This window comes from Echeneis naucrates, chromosome 15 (assembly GCF_900963305.1).
Source record: "Echeneis naucrates chromosome 15, fEcheNa1.1, whole genome shotgun sequence".
Classification (NCBI taxonomy): Eukaryota; Metazoa; Chordata; class Actinopteri; order Carangiformes; family Echeneidae; genus Echeneis; species Echeneis naucrates.
Window position 1 is genome coordinate 8701068 of NC_042525.1, and position 14569 is coordinate 8715636.

At 42.1% G+C, this 14569-nt stretch overlaps 1 protein-coding gene across 2 annotated transcripts; it reads left to right on the forward strand.

Annotated features, from left to right (window-relative positions):
- Positions 1-960: 960 nt before the first annotated feature.
- sfrp5 (secreted frizzled-related protein 5) lies at positions 961-13923 on the forward strand. 2 transcript variants are annotated; one of them, XM_029521260.1, is made up of 4 exons: positions 961-1919; positions 6661-6667; positions 8226-8331; positions 11026-13923. In XM_029521260.1, the coding sequence occupies exons 1-4, from the start codon at positions 1399-1401 to the stop codon at positions 11352-11354; spliced, it is 963 nt and encodes a 320-aa protein (XP_029377120.1). In that variant the 5' UTR covers positions 961-1398; the 3' UTR covers positions 11355-13923. The 2 variants fall into 2 exon arrangements, with proteins under 2 accessions (XP_029377120.1, XP_029377119.1); XM_029521259.1 differs by lacking the exon at positions 6661-6667 and having other exon boundaries at positions 963-1951; positions 8254-8331; positions 11026-13922.
- Positions 13924-14569: the final 646 nt, after the last annotated feature.

Genomic DNA, 14569 nt, shown 5'->3' on the forward strand with positions numbered 1-14569 from the left:
AGCAAACATACACTTTACGGTCGTTTGCATGAGCCTGCATTCACAGTCCACATTCACTTGGGGAAAAGCATTAATGCGTGACATAGATCAAATGAAAGATGCAAGAGCACCTTCCGTGTGAGCCACCAATCCCACATCCTGCTCACAATGCTAAAGCCCTTTGAATCTGAATGTGACCCTTCAAGTGAGTTTGCTGCCAAGACGGAGGCTCTCACTGTGTCAGTGGCACTGATAGAAAGAGACAGAGGGGCAGCGTGCCTCTATTCACAGCCAACACACACATTTGCATAACTCACATAGCGCGGGTAAACCACCTAACCACCTGTAGCTGCACAAGCTATACTCAGTAATCTCTCCTCTCCCACACTGCAGCTCATTCTCACCCACTTCATTCACTCTCTCCCCCGAATTCCTTGCATTTACATTTGTGCTTGTGCCTGTGTGTAAGTGAATGAATTTTCTCACTGTTGCTGCCAGCATAAGCCGGTTATGCCAGACTGTTTTGAGATAATGCAGTGAGCAGGCTTGAATGTCAAACAGACATCATTTGTTATGTGCACAGAAACTTGCTGGGAGCTTGCTGAGCCTTAAGATGAGTAGATGAAAGAGGAGTAGAAAGTTTACATAAACAGCATGACTTAGTGGATGATGATGATGAACACTTGCTGTCTTTCTAACCAAATAATCTTCAGCATGCAAAAGAAAAGAGCCTAAAACTTCAGCTGTAGAAACTTGCCACAGTCTGTTCTCGCTCTCCCTGTTTCTCATGTTAACTTATTTTAGAGGCGGGGTTCTTTGGAGGATAAGGGGTGGGGGGAGTGTTCCCAGGGCCGGTTGGATCCTCCCCCAAGCTTGTGATTGGCTTAGACTGTGGTGACTGAGTCCAGGGGAGGCCAGTAGGAAGGTGAGTGGTCTGGGAGCCTGTTAAGGGGCAGGCAGCAGCAGAAAGCAGCTACCCCTGCCTCTTAAAACCTAGGTAGTCCTCATCACGGCTGCAGACTGATAGACAGGGAGCAGGGGAAGGCTGGAGACAGTTCTGAGAGAGGCAGAGGGAAGCAACAGGAAATTGTGAAGAGGGAAAGTTAGAAAATAAGCAGTCCTACTTGTGTGTTCACCCTTTCTGACTGCTGCCTCCCTGCTCCACTACCTGAGGCACATATAAACACACACAGAGGGAGGTGTTTCAAGGAGACTTAGAGGGCTGGCTCTCCAGGGAAAAAGGGAATTAAACACTTTTGTTTTCAATCTGCCGCATCCATACTAAGGAGAAAGAAAGGGATTACAGTTGTGCGCCTGCCTCACTTATTTCTCTCTTCTTTCTGCATTTTGTTGTCACTGACTTACTTTGGAGACTTTGGATACAAGCCTCTTGAATTGTTGGTCTGAGCTCAAAGAGGCATGGCACACGGACAAAAGAGCCACAGGTGGGCATTAACCCAGGGCTCCTTCAGCTTGGCACTGGGCCTGCCGCTGCTCTCCCTCCTCCTCCTCAGCGTCTCGGCCGCAGATGAGTACGACTACTACAGCTGGCAATCGGACAACTTCCACAATGGTCGCTTCTACACCAAGCAGCCCCAGTGTGTGGACATACCAGCTGACCTGCGTCTGTGCCACAATGTGGGCTACAAGAAGATGAGGCTGCCCAACCTCCTGGATCACGAGACCATGCCAGAAGTCAAACAGCAGGCGGGCAGCTGGGTGCCGCTCCTGGCTAAACGGTGCCATGCCGATACCCAGGTGTTCCTGTGCTCACTGTTTGCACCTGTGTGCCTGGACAGGCCCATCTATCCCTGCCGCTCGCTGTGTGAGGCCGTGAGGGACAGCTGTGCTCCTGTGATGGAGACCTATGGCTTCCCCTGGCCAGAGATGCTGACCTGCGATAAGTTCCCCATTGATAACGACCTCTGCATCCCCATGCAGTTCACTGGAAACCATGCGACCCAGCCACCAGGTACGGCTGCTATGTGCACCCACACACACTCAGATACACACCTTCATTCAAACATACTTGCACTCGCAAACATGTGAAAACATTTTTTGCTTTACAAAAAAAAAAAAGAAATCCTTTTGTCAACAAGTTAACATGATATTTTCCATATTTTTTCATTTCATTTGCTAAAAAATGCAAAATTACATGTGACCCATTTCAGTAAAAATATGACTTAATCATTCCATCTTCAATGAAAAAAGGTTTTTGTAATAAGAAAAACATGTATTGATTTCAGTTTTAGGTAAAACTCTTGCATTATAGTTTATAGCAATATCAAAACGTGCAGTATATTAGCAAGAAATCTAATATATTCAAATTAAAGTACTGATATCATTGCAATACTATGACTTGTGTTGTGCACAAAAAAAAAGTGCAGAAACAAAGCACAATTAAAGGACACCAAATTAACAAATGTGTTCGTATCTGCACAGAATATTTCACATCTTTGACTGATGCAACACAATAACATTATTAAGATGAATGTTCAAAAGCCTGCAGAGACAGAAATAGTGAGATCTTGAAAATGGCTGGGAGGCTTGTACGGCTTCACCACACTGCAATTGTGACATCTGAAAGACTGAGTGAGAGACTATCCAGAGAAGGTCAGGGAGGGAGACGGGAGCAGGAAGAGGCTACAGGGGAAAGTTCTTGGGGAAGGTGGACGTTTCAGTTCAGGGAGGCCGCTCGCCATCTACATAAGCCCCAGGGAAGGACAGAGACGGACTGAGAAAGACACGGGAGACTGAGAGACTCCGGCAGCCAGATATCTCAGAGAGTTAAGATAAATGCACTGTGATGTTGAACACATCTCAACTGAAAAGGTGATACACTTGCACATGTATACACACGCACCTTTATCAGCAGACATCCATCAACAGCTAATCAATCAATCTAACAACTGAGTGAATGGAGAATGTCTAGTTTCAAGTTCTGCGTGCAACTTACAAGCTGCAGAGTGTAGATAAATGGGGAAAAAAAAAAAAAAAAAAAAAAAACTTGTCATGCTCTAAGAGAAAGCTCTACTAAACTACATTCACAAAAAAAAAATGTAAAAATAAAAAATAAAAAATCTTAAAATCTAAATCACTGACAGTGAGTAAGAAGACAAATGAACCAATCAGGAGGTGTGAGAGGGTTGAGCTAGAACTGGATAGAGAAAAAGGTGTGTGTGTGTGCGCGTGCACTGACTATACTTTAGTAGTCTCTCAACAAAGGCAGTCAGTGCTGAGAGGGGGAGAAAGGGAGTTGATGAGAGACTTGAGACGGCGTAAGGGGACAGTCCCCACTGTGTCCCGGCCTGCTTAGCCTTTGTTTGGCCTGCCAGACAGCAGGCCAATTAGGTAGAAGGCCAATTACCGAGCTCCCACTAATTAGTCGACATGACAGGACAAGAGAGGCAGACAGAGGAAGGCAGTGGCTGAAGTCTGATTGTCCCAAAGCGAACCGAGTGCAGGAGGAATGAAAAGAGAGGGAAGCAGGAGAGGAAAGAGACGCAGAAAAGCTGCTTCCTGTAGGATAAAGAGTCCACCACTCTACTTTCAATAAGGACTCAAAGAGAACAGTTTATTATTCCCCTATATTCACTTTCTTACATTTAACCATTTATTTTCTCATTTCTTTTACTTTGTTTTAAATGGCCCAACATGTTGATGTTACATTTATTAATGAATGCTTTTCTTCAGTTACTTTACTTCAACAAAGCACTTAGGACAAATGGCTAAAAAGCTATTTTAGTTGTTTGACATATGTTCAAATATCACTCCTGTTCACATTATGCTGGTATCTAATAATCTACCCTAGTTAAAGTAAAATAAAAAAAGTGGAAAAAGATGATTGAAGGATTCCCTTGTGAATTTATGCGGTGCTGACTTATTCCATTAGGGAAAATGGCTGTTCTGTTTTTGTGGGACTTGTATCAAGTATGTGACATTTTGGCTTCACAGAGCCATAACTCATTCTTTTACATGCTCCCAGAGAAGGAGGCAGATTCAACTTATTCTGTCACCTCCTCCAACAAGCAGCTGTTTGTTGATTCTATCTAATCAAACAATGATCAAACAGAGGAAGTGGTGCTAGATCATTGCAAACATACAGAAGAATCTTAGCTATTAGGCATTTTCATGCTGAAAGAAAAGAGATGAAAAATGTTGATTGAATTATTTAAAGAACAAACCAAAATTGGCATCGTGGTTCAGTTTGAAAATTAAATTTATACTGTATTCTGGTGTACGTGTGCATGTGTGTGTGTTGTTAAAACTGAGAGTGAACCCATATCATTTCTAGCCCGGCGGCTCAGTCACTGACATTTTGCAAAGAACCAGAGATCTCAGATGTGCTGATGAGGCCATCCTGAGGACAAGCTTTTGGCTCTAAAACACAGACGCACGCACACACACACACAAAAACATGTGCACATATATATACACAAACACAGCCAGCAATAATACAAAGAGTTTTCAGAGAAGAACTGTTAGAAGCCAGTTTCCTGGGAAACCTCTGAGTCAAAGAACATGGGGTAATCTAGGTGGACCTTGGGAAGTTGGATCAATCACAGGAATTAAATGTAGCTCTACATGCTGCTTTTCTTGTCCGGCAGAGCCCGGTGCTATCTGAGCTATTCTGCAATTACATGATATAGCATGGTTCGAGGGCTCCTGTGAAAACTGACAGTACAGAGTTAGATTCACTTTCCACCTCTCTGTCAATGCCAAAAATGAGAGGAACACCAGCAACATCTGAGCTCAGGTAGTGTGTGTGGATGATTTAGGCCATGAGCGTGCATGTACAGGGGCTTGTGTGCGTACGCATCTGTGTGTGTGTGTATATAACAGAGACCCATGGGTGTGATTATGTGAAACACAAGTCTATAGATATTATACTAGGAAAGACAAGCAGACTGCTGACAAAAAAAGGGCCCAGGCATCCAGGGAGCAAAAAAGGCCAGAAGATGGTCTGTGAGGCAGAGCACAGTTAATACCACTCATCAATTCCACCCTAAGAATTTAACGATGTTACTGTAATCTACTGTGAGCATTGGAAAAATCAGCAGGTATGATGAACGTGAGTTAGACACTCCATCTGCTTTACTGCATTAGGTAAACTTCATAATTCAAAATACATGTTTCAAGACAATACACACGTTGTTCCGTGAATGTGTCTGAAATTGCATGGTGTGAAAGATATTGTCTGTCTTTGCTGTACTCACTGATTTGACCAGTGTTAGTTACAACTGTGTTAAAGGAGACAGGCAGCGCTGTCAGGTCCCCAGCAGCACAATGGGTGCTACTCATGTGGCCTTGGCTGCTATATTAAAGGGAAAATGTGATCCAATGGTCTGTCCATGGAAGACTGCCTAGGCCTTTTGAGAATGTATTTTCTCTTCTATATAGGATTCCTACAGATGCAAGAACCGTGCTGTGTTTTAGAGGCCCCAGGGGCCGCCTGTGGGCCATGTTTGAGTCCTCCTCTGTCTGTCTGCATGGTGCATTTAAACAGATGTTAGGCCCTCCGACATAAATCACACGCCGCATTTCATCTCCGGCACAGTACCATTTTATGTCATAAGTGTTGCTCCTCATAACTTAAAGAGCCCAAATGAGGCATGAGATAGTGACCTGCACATATTTTAAATCAAACGTAAAAGTCGACGTGACGCTCAGGTTACAAGGGATGAGGTTAAAGACACAGTCAGGGCATCTGATGACAATATTGTTTCACCTTTTTTTTTTTTGTAGAAGTGAATGTGTGATAGAGAGCAAGCCAGAGAATGAGCATTTCATAGATAAGATTTCAAGTGTAAAATTAGTTTTAAGCCAAAATTGTCAAGATAAAATGTGATAAGTTTCCAGCAAAATTATTGAAATAATGAGGGGATTCTTTCTGCCATGTCAGGACTAAAGGAGTATTTAGGGATGAATTAATTAATTATATATTATAATTGAAGCAAAATTAAAATGATAAAATAATCGTATTGGACATGTATGATTTCACATTGATGCAGGACACATCATTGGCATCTTTACCTCAAACCAAGGAAGGAGCACATGAGCAGTTCAATTGCTGAAATATTGCCATATGTGATTTCCACTCTGGCTTACACTTCGATGATTAATAGCAAGGCTTTGAAACGGAGCACCTCCCAACCTGCCCTGCACTCATCATTCTTCTCTTAACCTTAACCACTGGATCCTCATCCATAGACAACATCATAACATTTTTCACTGTGATTGGGAACATTAAAGTTTCTTTTATTAAGTCTATAATCCAGCTTGTAAATGATGAAAAAGCAGCGGACAAGAGCTAGTCCAGTCCAACGTAAACCACACCAAGAACGTAATTTTCACAATTTAACTGTGGCATGGCAAAAATAAATAAGAAAATTCCAAAGCTGCCTTGAGCTGGTGGCAAAAGTACATTAATGACCTAATGTCAAAATATTTGCTGAGGAGAAACCAGGAAAAAAAAAAAAAAACACAACGTGCTACGCAGCAATGATTCTCATCAGAACGTGACGGTGATTCCCGTGGCAGACGGCGGAGAGTGACATAGGTATTCATGGCTTAATTGATTCCTCCGTGGCATCAAAATGGTGGTTGTCGTTCCAAGCTCAACTGATTTTCATGGAGGGACTGCGCTCTCCTGACACATGCTCTGGCATCAGCAAGAGCCAGGCCTCCTGCCAACACGCCACCCCTGTGAAACCAGAATGAATGCCTGCAGACTCTGAATAAGACGCTACTTCAAGGGAATCATTCAAAATGGACAAATCCAGAGGAGTTTTGGCAGCTCATGATCTGTATGTGTGTGTTTCCACGCTCTTGTCCCAGTCTTTTTGTCAGCAGCAGACAATTAGAGGCCTGACCCCGTCGGTCTCGCAGGTCTCCAGTCTGTGAAAGCATTCGCATCCTGAGAAGAGAAAGCTGGCAGAAACTCTACGACATGGTTCAACTCCCTCCAACACACACACACACGAGGACGCGCACACGCATATACATATACTTAACAGTGGTTAGGGGGTTCACCGCTTCACGATCTGAGCAGCGAGGCATGCTAAACTTTGACCCCTCTCATTATCTGCCCAGACGCTGACTTTTGGGTTGAGGCGATAACCTTTGAACCCTGACTTTTAACCCAAGGGCTGGGTTGGGCTGGGGTGGTCCTCTATGTGTGTGTGTGTGTGTGTGTGTGCGCGGATATGCTCGCACAAATGTGGGAGAGAGACAGAGAAAGAGATATCTCGCTGCGCTGCAGGTGTGGTGCAGATGCGATTTCTACACACTACCGCATCCTTCCTCCACGGGTCTCTTCTGATATAATGGCTTGTTCTCTCATTTAGCCCAGGGCTTTCTTTATGGATGAGTGGACTGTTATTAGATCTGTACAACTGGTCCCCTCTGGGATTTCATGGAGTTATGTAGTAATTGTCATTATGAAGTTTTATATTGAGGAGCCTTCCTAGAAAATTGAAAGGTGGAACAAGGTCTGTGTGTGTGTGTTTGTGTGTTTGAGAAAGAGGAGATGGTCTCTAAAAGCAAGGTTTATAAGTAGCATAAGTGACAAACGAGAGATAGCATATTTGCTAGAAAAAAAGATTAGAGTTAATTTTAAATCGTGACATTTTGACCCTTTTTTCTGGATATGAGTGTCGAGTCTGCATATCTTCTCTCTCATGTTGCCTTTTCACCGTGTGTGTGCACAACAACAACAATAATCACAAAGTCCTGAATCAAAGTAATTGAGGCTAAACAGGCTTTATAGCAAAGCAAGCATGACCATAAATTTAGAGTTAAAAATAAACTGAACTTGTTGCTTTGGTTTCCTCGTGCCATTTCACAATGTGTGGTTGCTGTGTGGCCTAAATGCTGGCTGTGTCTGCATACTGAATCACTTCTCGCAGCATTCAGCAGCTCCTGCTGCACCGTTTACCTTTCTGCACAGCCAAGACCACGTGTGCACCACCAAAATATACAACGGCCAGAATAAAAACATTTTCCTCAGTGTAATTGCAGGGCAAACATCAGTCCGCCTGCTGGACTATATATTCGCTCCACGGCAAATAGTCTCTGACAAGAGGAGGGGGGCTGCAAATAAGTGCCTCCAAAGTGGTCAGGGCTTAACGATTTCATACTGACATGGCTTTGGTTTTGCTGACTGCACTTGACTAACAATGACCTCTACTCAGCTGTTAAATATGAGCTAATCTGAGCCTTAATGGCATTATCAGAAAGTGATTAAGCGTAGTAATTATTTTTCTCTCCCCTTAGTGTCGAAAGTGTGTCCTCCCTGTGACAATGAGCTGAAAGCAGATAACATCATGGAGCACTACTGCGCAAGTGACTTTGGTAAGTACCAGCAATGAAAAAGACCTGCATAGACATGTATACAGTGTAATACCGGCAGGATAAATCTTTGTACGGTCCAAACAAAAGACAAAAAAAAAAAACAAACAACTCAACACTCATTGCCTGTAGGTGGCAGCGAAACTGCAGCAGGTGCTGCCTCCTCTGTCTGTAGGTGGAGCTGCTGATTGCAAAACTGCTTTACTTAGACTGAGAGTGAGTAACGCAGCAGAATTGGAGCCTTCATCGGGAATTATGAGTGTTTCATAAGCTATTTGAGGAGAAAAACGTTTAAAGGTACCTTTGTAAGACGTAATTAAGGTTTTTATTTGGTTTTAAAATATGTTTTTTTACATATGCATAACTGAAAATTAAGTGTTGCAAGAGCAGTGCAGAAAAAGCATATCCCTGTGCTGTAGTGTCCCACAGAGGGCATGTCTACAATTTAAAGGAAACTGTGTTTCAGAACGTACCTTCTGGTGGTTACCCACACCTCCAAAATATACAGAACATGACCCATTAAAAATAACAAATTAATAAACACCCAACGACGACAAAATATCCCTTTGTGCACAATGCTCACACTCAGCTGCTGCAGCCAAAACAGGCTCACCCCCCATAATTAATCACGACTTTACCGAATCGCAGATGTTTATTTGGCTGATTAACTGCAGGTCCGCATGTCTCCATCTTTTAAACTGAGGGTTTGTTCAGGGATCAGAAAGAAACACAATGACAGGTCCTTTTTTCCATTAGAATGAAACCTGATTATATGTTACAGCAGATAGCACTGGGCTTTATTGGCTGTGAATGTATGTGAGGATGAGCATAGAAGTCAAGATAACTGTGAGGCAAGGCAAGAATGACTCTGCGATGTTATTCTATAGGGTGATAGCTGATTCAAGTTTGATCTCACGCCACATGAATGTTGTGGTCTATTTATCTTGGACACTATCTGCCCTGAGAGCATCTTGAACGTGTTTCTTAACAATGCACTTTTGATGCCTGATCACTCCACATTCCTTGGTATACCATCCAGCCAGAGGCAAATCTAAACAATAATTCAGGAATTTGACTCTATCCAGGTTACCGTTTTACAAACCATCGAACTTCTCATGTTGTAAATGTGCCCACTATGTCCATCTGGGAGGTAAAGTAACATAATACTGGATTTAAAATTTCTGGCAGAGAAACAAAATAAAAGTTAAATAATTTTAGCAATTGCATTAAAGAAGAAGTGTGTACTACATAGTCAGAGCAGAAACTCCATCATAGATTCCATCCGAGACGATCATAAATACTTAATAAGTTATTTGTAGTTAATAAGTTAGCAGAATATAGCATGTACCGCAGCAGTGCAGGCAGCTGTCATACAGAGGTGAGGTGATGCAAGAGGTCCTTCAGATCACTCCTGCTTGTTATATAATCACTGGTCAACTTGACTGCTCATGGCACGGACCAAAAGATTCTCAGGCCACCAGGAAGCGTCAGGGTAAAAAAGGGTAAAAAAATAGTGGGTGGGGTGAGGTACTGGACCACACAGCCTCCCGCCGTCTGTACAGGAGACTGCTTGGTTTAGCTTAAAAAACCCTGTTATACCTCGAAATGACAGCACACTTCCCTCCCCCCCACCTGCTTCTACCTCTCCATCGCTTCTCCCGACTTAAAAGTGATTTTGTATAATGACGCGGGCACAGCTTGTCACAAGATATTGGCCAGGCTGCAGTGGGCCCCACTGGATCTCTTATGACTCAATATACCTAAATATGGATGGGCACTCAAAGTGAAGTAAGGAGGGAAATGATTTTATCCTTCCTATCTTTGCTGAACACACGCATGCATGAATGCATTCATTCACGGAAGTAAACATGTGCCGAGGTACATCGGCACACAAATTCAGCACATAAACACGCCCTCAGTGAAGGAGCTGGATGTGAATAAGGATGTGGATGAAAGTCATTTCAACACACACATTCCTCCTTGAACATGCTATCACTTCTCATGTATATGCACCCAGGGGTGTTTATGTAACTGTAGACAAGCAGAGCAGAAGTGAAATGGCAATCTTCCAACAGACTTGGGTACATAGCAATGCTTCAAAGTGACCCGGCCCCTTTTCCCTGCCCATGATTGATTTCACCCGTCAAAATGTTCACCCAGAGAGCTCCGCTCTCAAAGGCCTAACAGTTTCATTTTAATCTTGTAAATTTTAAAAATATAAACTAATAAAGATATTATTTCCAACAGGAGATACAATTTAGCAGTTTATTAGGTTAATTGACCTGCAACCAATATACACATATATATATGTATATACAGAGTTTATCTGTTTTGTACGCTGAAGATATACAACAAAAGTAAGAACTGCTGTTGTAAAGTTTGACCTGAGGAAAGACCTCCCTCGCAAAGAAAACACAAAAGTTACATTTAAAATTTGACTTAAAACTAACTGTTGTAATTCCAAAAACATCTCGGTATCATTTATGCCCCCCTCCCCACCCCCCAAATAATAATAGGTCAAATAGTAATACCCGGGAGAGGTGTAAGATGGCTTCTTCTTTGGCAACCACAGAAATCATTCATGTTCCAGCAGAACAAAGTAAGGTCTTAACAGCTCAAAGTAGAGGCAAACTGTTACATTTCTACATTTATTTATGTTGAACGGAGAATAGTTAAAATATCTCTCTTCTTCCTCAGCTCTCAAGATGAAAATTAAGGAGGTGAAGAAAGAGAAAGGTGACCGTAAGCTGATTGCAGCACAAAAGAAAAAGAAAGTATTGAAGCAGGGTGTGCTGAGGAAGAAGGACCTAAAGAAACTGACCCTGTACATCAAGAATGGCGCCAACTGCCCATGCTCCCAGCTGGACAGCCTGGGCTCCAACTTCCTCATCATGGGCCGCAAAGTGGACCAGCAGCTGCTGCTCATGTCCATCCACAAATGGGATAAGAAGAGCAAGGAGCTCAAGTTCGCCATCAAGTACATGAAGTCCCATCAGTGTCCCACTTATCACACCGTCTTCCAGTGACATGCCTCGCTGTGCTGCTCGCAGAGTCCACACTCACTCCCTACACTCCCCCCTATTTCACAATACTCCTCCAACTAATGCATCCCTGAACCTTCAACCACAGGTCCCAGCAAAATCTTCCACACCGTAGTTCTACAATGGCTTGTAGGGTGGTCAAGCTTTTACTTTCTCATCTTTATCATGAATCTGGCAGTGAAGGCGGTTGTTCTTACTCTGACTTATTAATGATGGAGAGGCAAAAATCTGCACATTCAGCACCTCCCTCTGAATATTAGAAGTCCCAAAGAAACTGCAGATTTGTAACAATTCAGAAAAAAAAAGAACATTTTCATCCTCCCCCTGTGATTTCAGTGAATTTTTCCATGACATTTTTCTTTTTTTTTTTTTTCATCTTTTGATATAGTAGAACCAATGAATTGCATGATATCTTACAGCAACTTTAACAATAAAACAGTAGCATAAAGAAATTGGAGCCTGAGGATTTGAGGCAACCGTTGGAGGGAAAACATGTTTGATAATGTGATGACTAAACACAGTCAGATTGGGAAGAGAGCTGAGTTGGAATTCAGGGTTTGTTTCAGTGAGCAGACAAATGATACACTACAGTGCATGTGGGCTGTGCAATGGGCCAGTGTACACGCTGGCACAGAGCTCCCAGGAACAACATCAAAGCAGAGAAATGTAGATGATCTACTTAACTGTATGTTTTAATAATGTAAAAAAGTAGGTAATTGAAATGAAAACTAGATTATTAGAATACTGGGCTTTTTTCTTTATCCCTCCTGGGAGGGGAGATGGAACGAGACAGACCGGCAGACTGGATGATGCTTCCACTGACTTTGTACAGCACTGTTTTTGTGGCCTGAAAGAGGGAAACTTGAATACTCTTTTCTTTTTGAATTGGAGAGAGAAGGAGGTTAAAGGCAGAGAAGACATCTTCCCGAAAACAAACAGAGAATTAAAGAGAAAGAAAGAGCGAAAGAGACTCTGGACAGAACCAACGATGTTGGGTTGATAAGTCTCTGGCTGTTTTTCCACTATCACTTTTCAAATGTTTTTTTTTTTTTTGGTACTTGCATTTTTAAATTTGCTTCAGTTAAACTTCTATGGTATGAAAGCAGAAATCATACGTACAGACATAGCACCTGAATTCACTCTTGCCGTAGCAAAAAAAGATGAAATTTTAACTATGACAATATTTTCTAATCAGTTAACCTGTAAGTAGCTCTGTTACTGAAATACAACCTTGTTTTACAAAAAAGTAAATGAATAAAATATATTTGAAATTTTTATAAAGAAGACTCGTTGAAATGTGCCATTTTTTCATCATCATGACTAAACTGCTCATTTCATCTTCATCCGTAAAGAAAACCATATTTTCTTACTGGATCACCTGGACAAAGTTTAGTTGAGAAAAAAATCTGTACAAAATCCGTCATTTGATTTGTCAGAAGAGGTTTATTTTCCATTTACAAACAGAAGTGATCCAAAAGAAGAAGAAGTTATTTGTCTTTTTCTCGGACCAAATCATTTCCAGGAAAAGTCCAGCATTGTGATTCTCATGACTGTTTTTATATTGATCTGGTTTAGATTTAATTTAATCTGGAAAATGATCTATTACTTATCTTTAAGTGGAAAATTAAGTTCAGCAAAGCATTTCGCAGACCTAAAACTAAACTAGGTTTTTCTTCAAGCCCAAAGGATTGTGAAAATGCACGGTGCCTGCCATGCATCTCCATGTTGCCTTCCAAAGGAAAGAAGTGAAACCTCAACTGTACTCCGTACAATGCCAAACTCTTCCAGATCCACGTTGCTCCCTAAACTTTACACAGATTCTGGGCTACAAATGAGAAAAGGGGCGAGGCTGACAGACAGCCGGCTGCAATGTAACATACCACCTTCATCAAAAACGCTTAGAGCTTAATCAAAACGTACACACAACTGAGTCTCTTAAATAAATCTGATCTGGCAGCTTCGCTCTCCATAATGCAAGATGGATCGCCTGTAACACTGTACAATGTTTATTGTCTTCCGCCCATATTTCCCAGAATAGGAAGATTTTTGGACAGAGTTTGAAGCGTGATTGCCAGTAAAGTGATGACCAATTTCAAATTGATTGTGGAGATAGGGCACACAGCAGAATGACAGAAACAGGAGAGGACAAGGATAACAAGTACAAACAAGCATTTATTGAAAACTTCAAAACTTGTACTGTTCGAGTATAAACACTAAGGAGGATATTCAAATTCAACTGAAGTGAAGAGGAATTTGTTGGAGTGAAGCTGAAACAGCTTTCATGCAGCAGACCACATCCAGCTGAGAGGGGAATGACGAGCAGCTTTCATAAATCAAATTGGTGAACTGAAGAGAAAAAAAAAACCATGAAGGTGGGGGAGAAAGTTGGCTGGGCCCCACAGGCACCCATCAGCACTTCCACAAAGGTCACTTCATGTAGTTAATAAGGGCCTGATGAGGGACCAGTGACACGCTTTCTTCCAATGAGACGTCTCTTCAAACAAATATCAGTTCCATCAAACATACATGTGCTATAACACTGACTGGTCATAGAGAAAAAGTGCAGCAAGGACAACTTTGCCCCCCCCCCCCCCCCCCCAAAACACACACACACACACACACACACACACACACACACACACACACACACACACACACACACACACACACACACACACACACACACACACACACACACACACACACAGAGTGGAAGAATGGCCACATTGTCTGTTTTTATTCCGGTGAGCTGATAAGCAGCACCTTTTTCACAGCTGAATAGAGGCAGTCTGTGTGGCTGTCATGCATGCTCGCTCTCTTTCTCTCACACACACAAACATACACACACCTGTCACTCAAATGATTGAAAGAAGTCATAAGTTATGCATTATCATATGCTGTACATTCTTGGTCTTAGTTGTACAATTAGCTTTTTCATATTTTCCTTCATCCACTCGCTCGTTCCCATAATGTCTTAAAAAAGAGGGTGTGATTGACTTCCAACTGCTTTTCTCTCGTGTGATGAAGTTCACTGGGAAATAAACTAATGAGGCAATACTGATATTTTTTAGGTATCTCAAATCTCTTTCATGTTGTGGTTTTATTTGATTTCTTAGTTATAGCTGAGAGAAAAACAAATATACACTGATCCAATACAGAAAATTTGATTTTGTTGTTCACTCTAGGATGCATGAAAAGAG

Excerpts from the sequence above, each read along its gene's own strand:
- sfrp5 (XM_029521260.1), top strand. The coding sequence starts at position 1,399 with ATGGCACACGGACAAAAGAGCCACAGGTGGGCATTAACCCAGGGCTCC. Across the intron at positions 8,332-11,025 it reads CTACTGCGCAAGTGACTTTG|CTCTCAAGATGAAAATTAAG; the intron begins GTAAGTACCAGC and ends CTTCTTCCTCAG.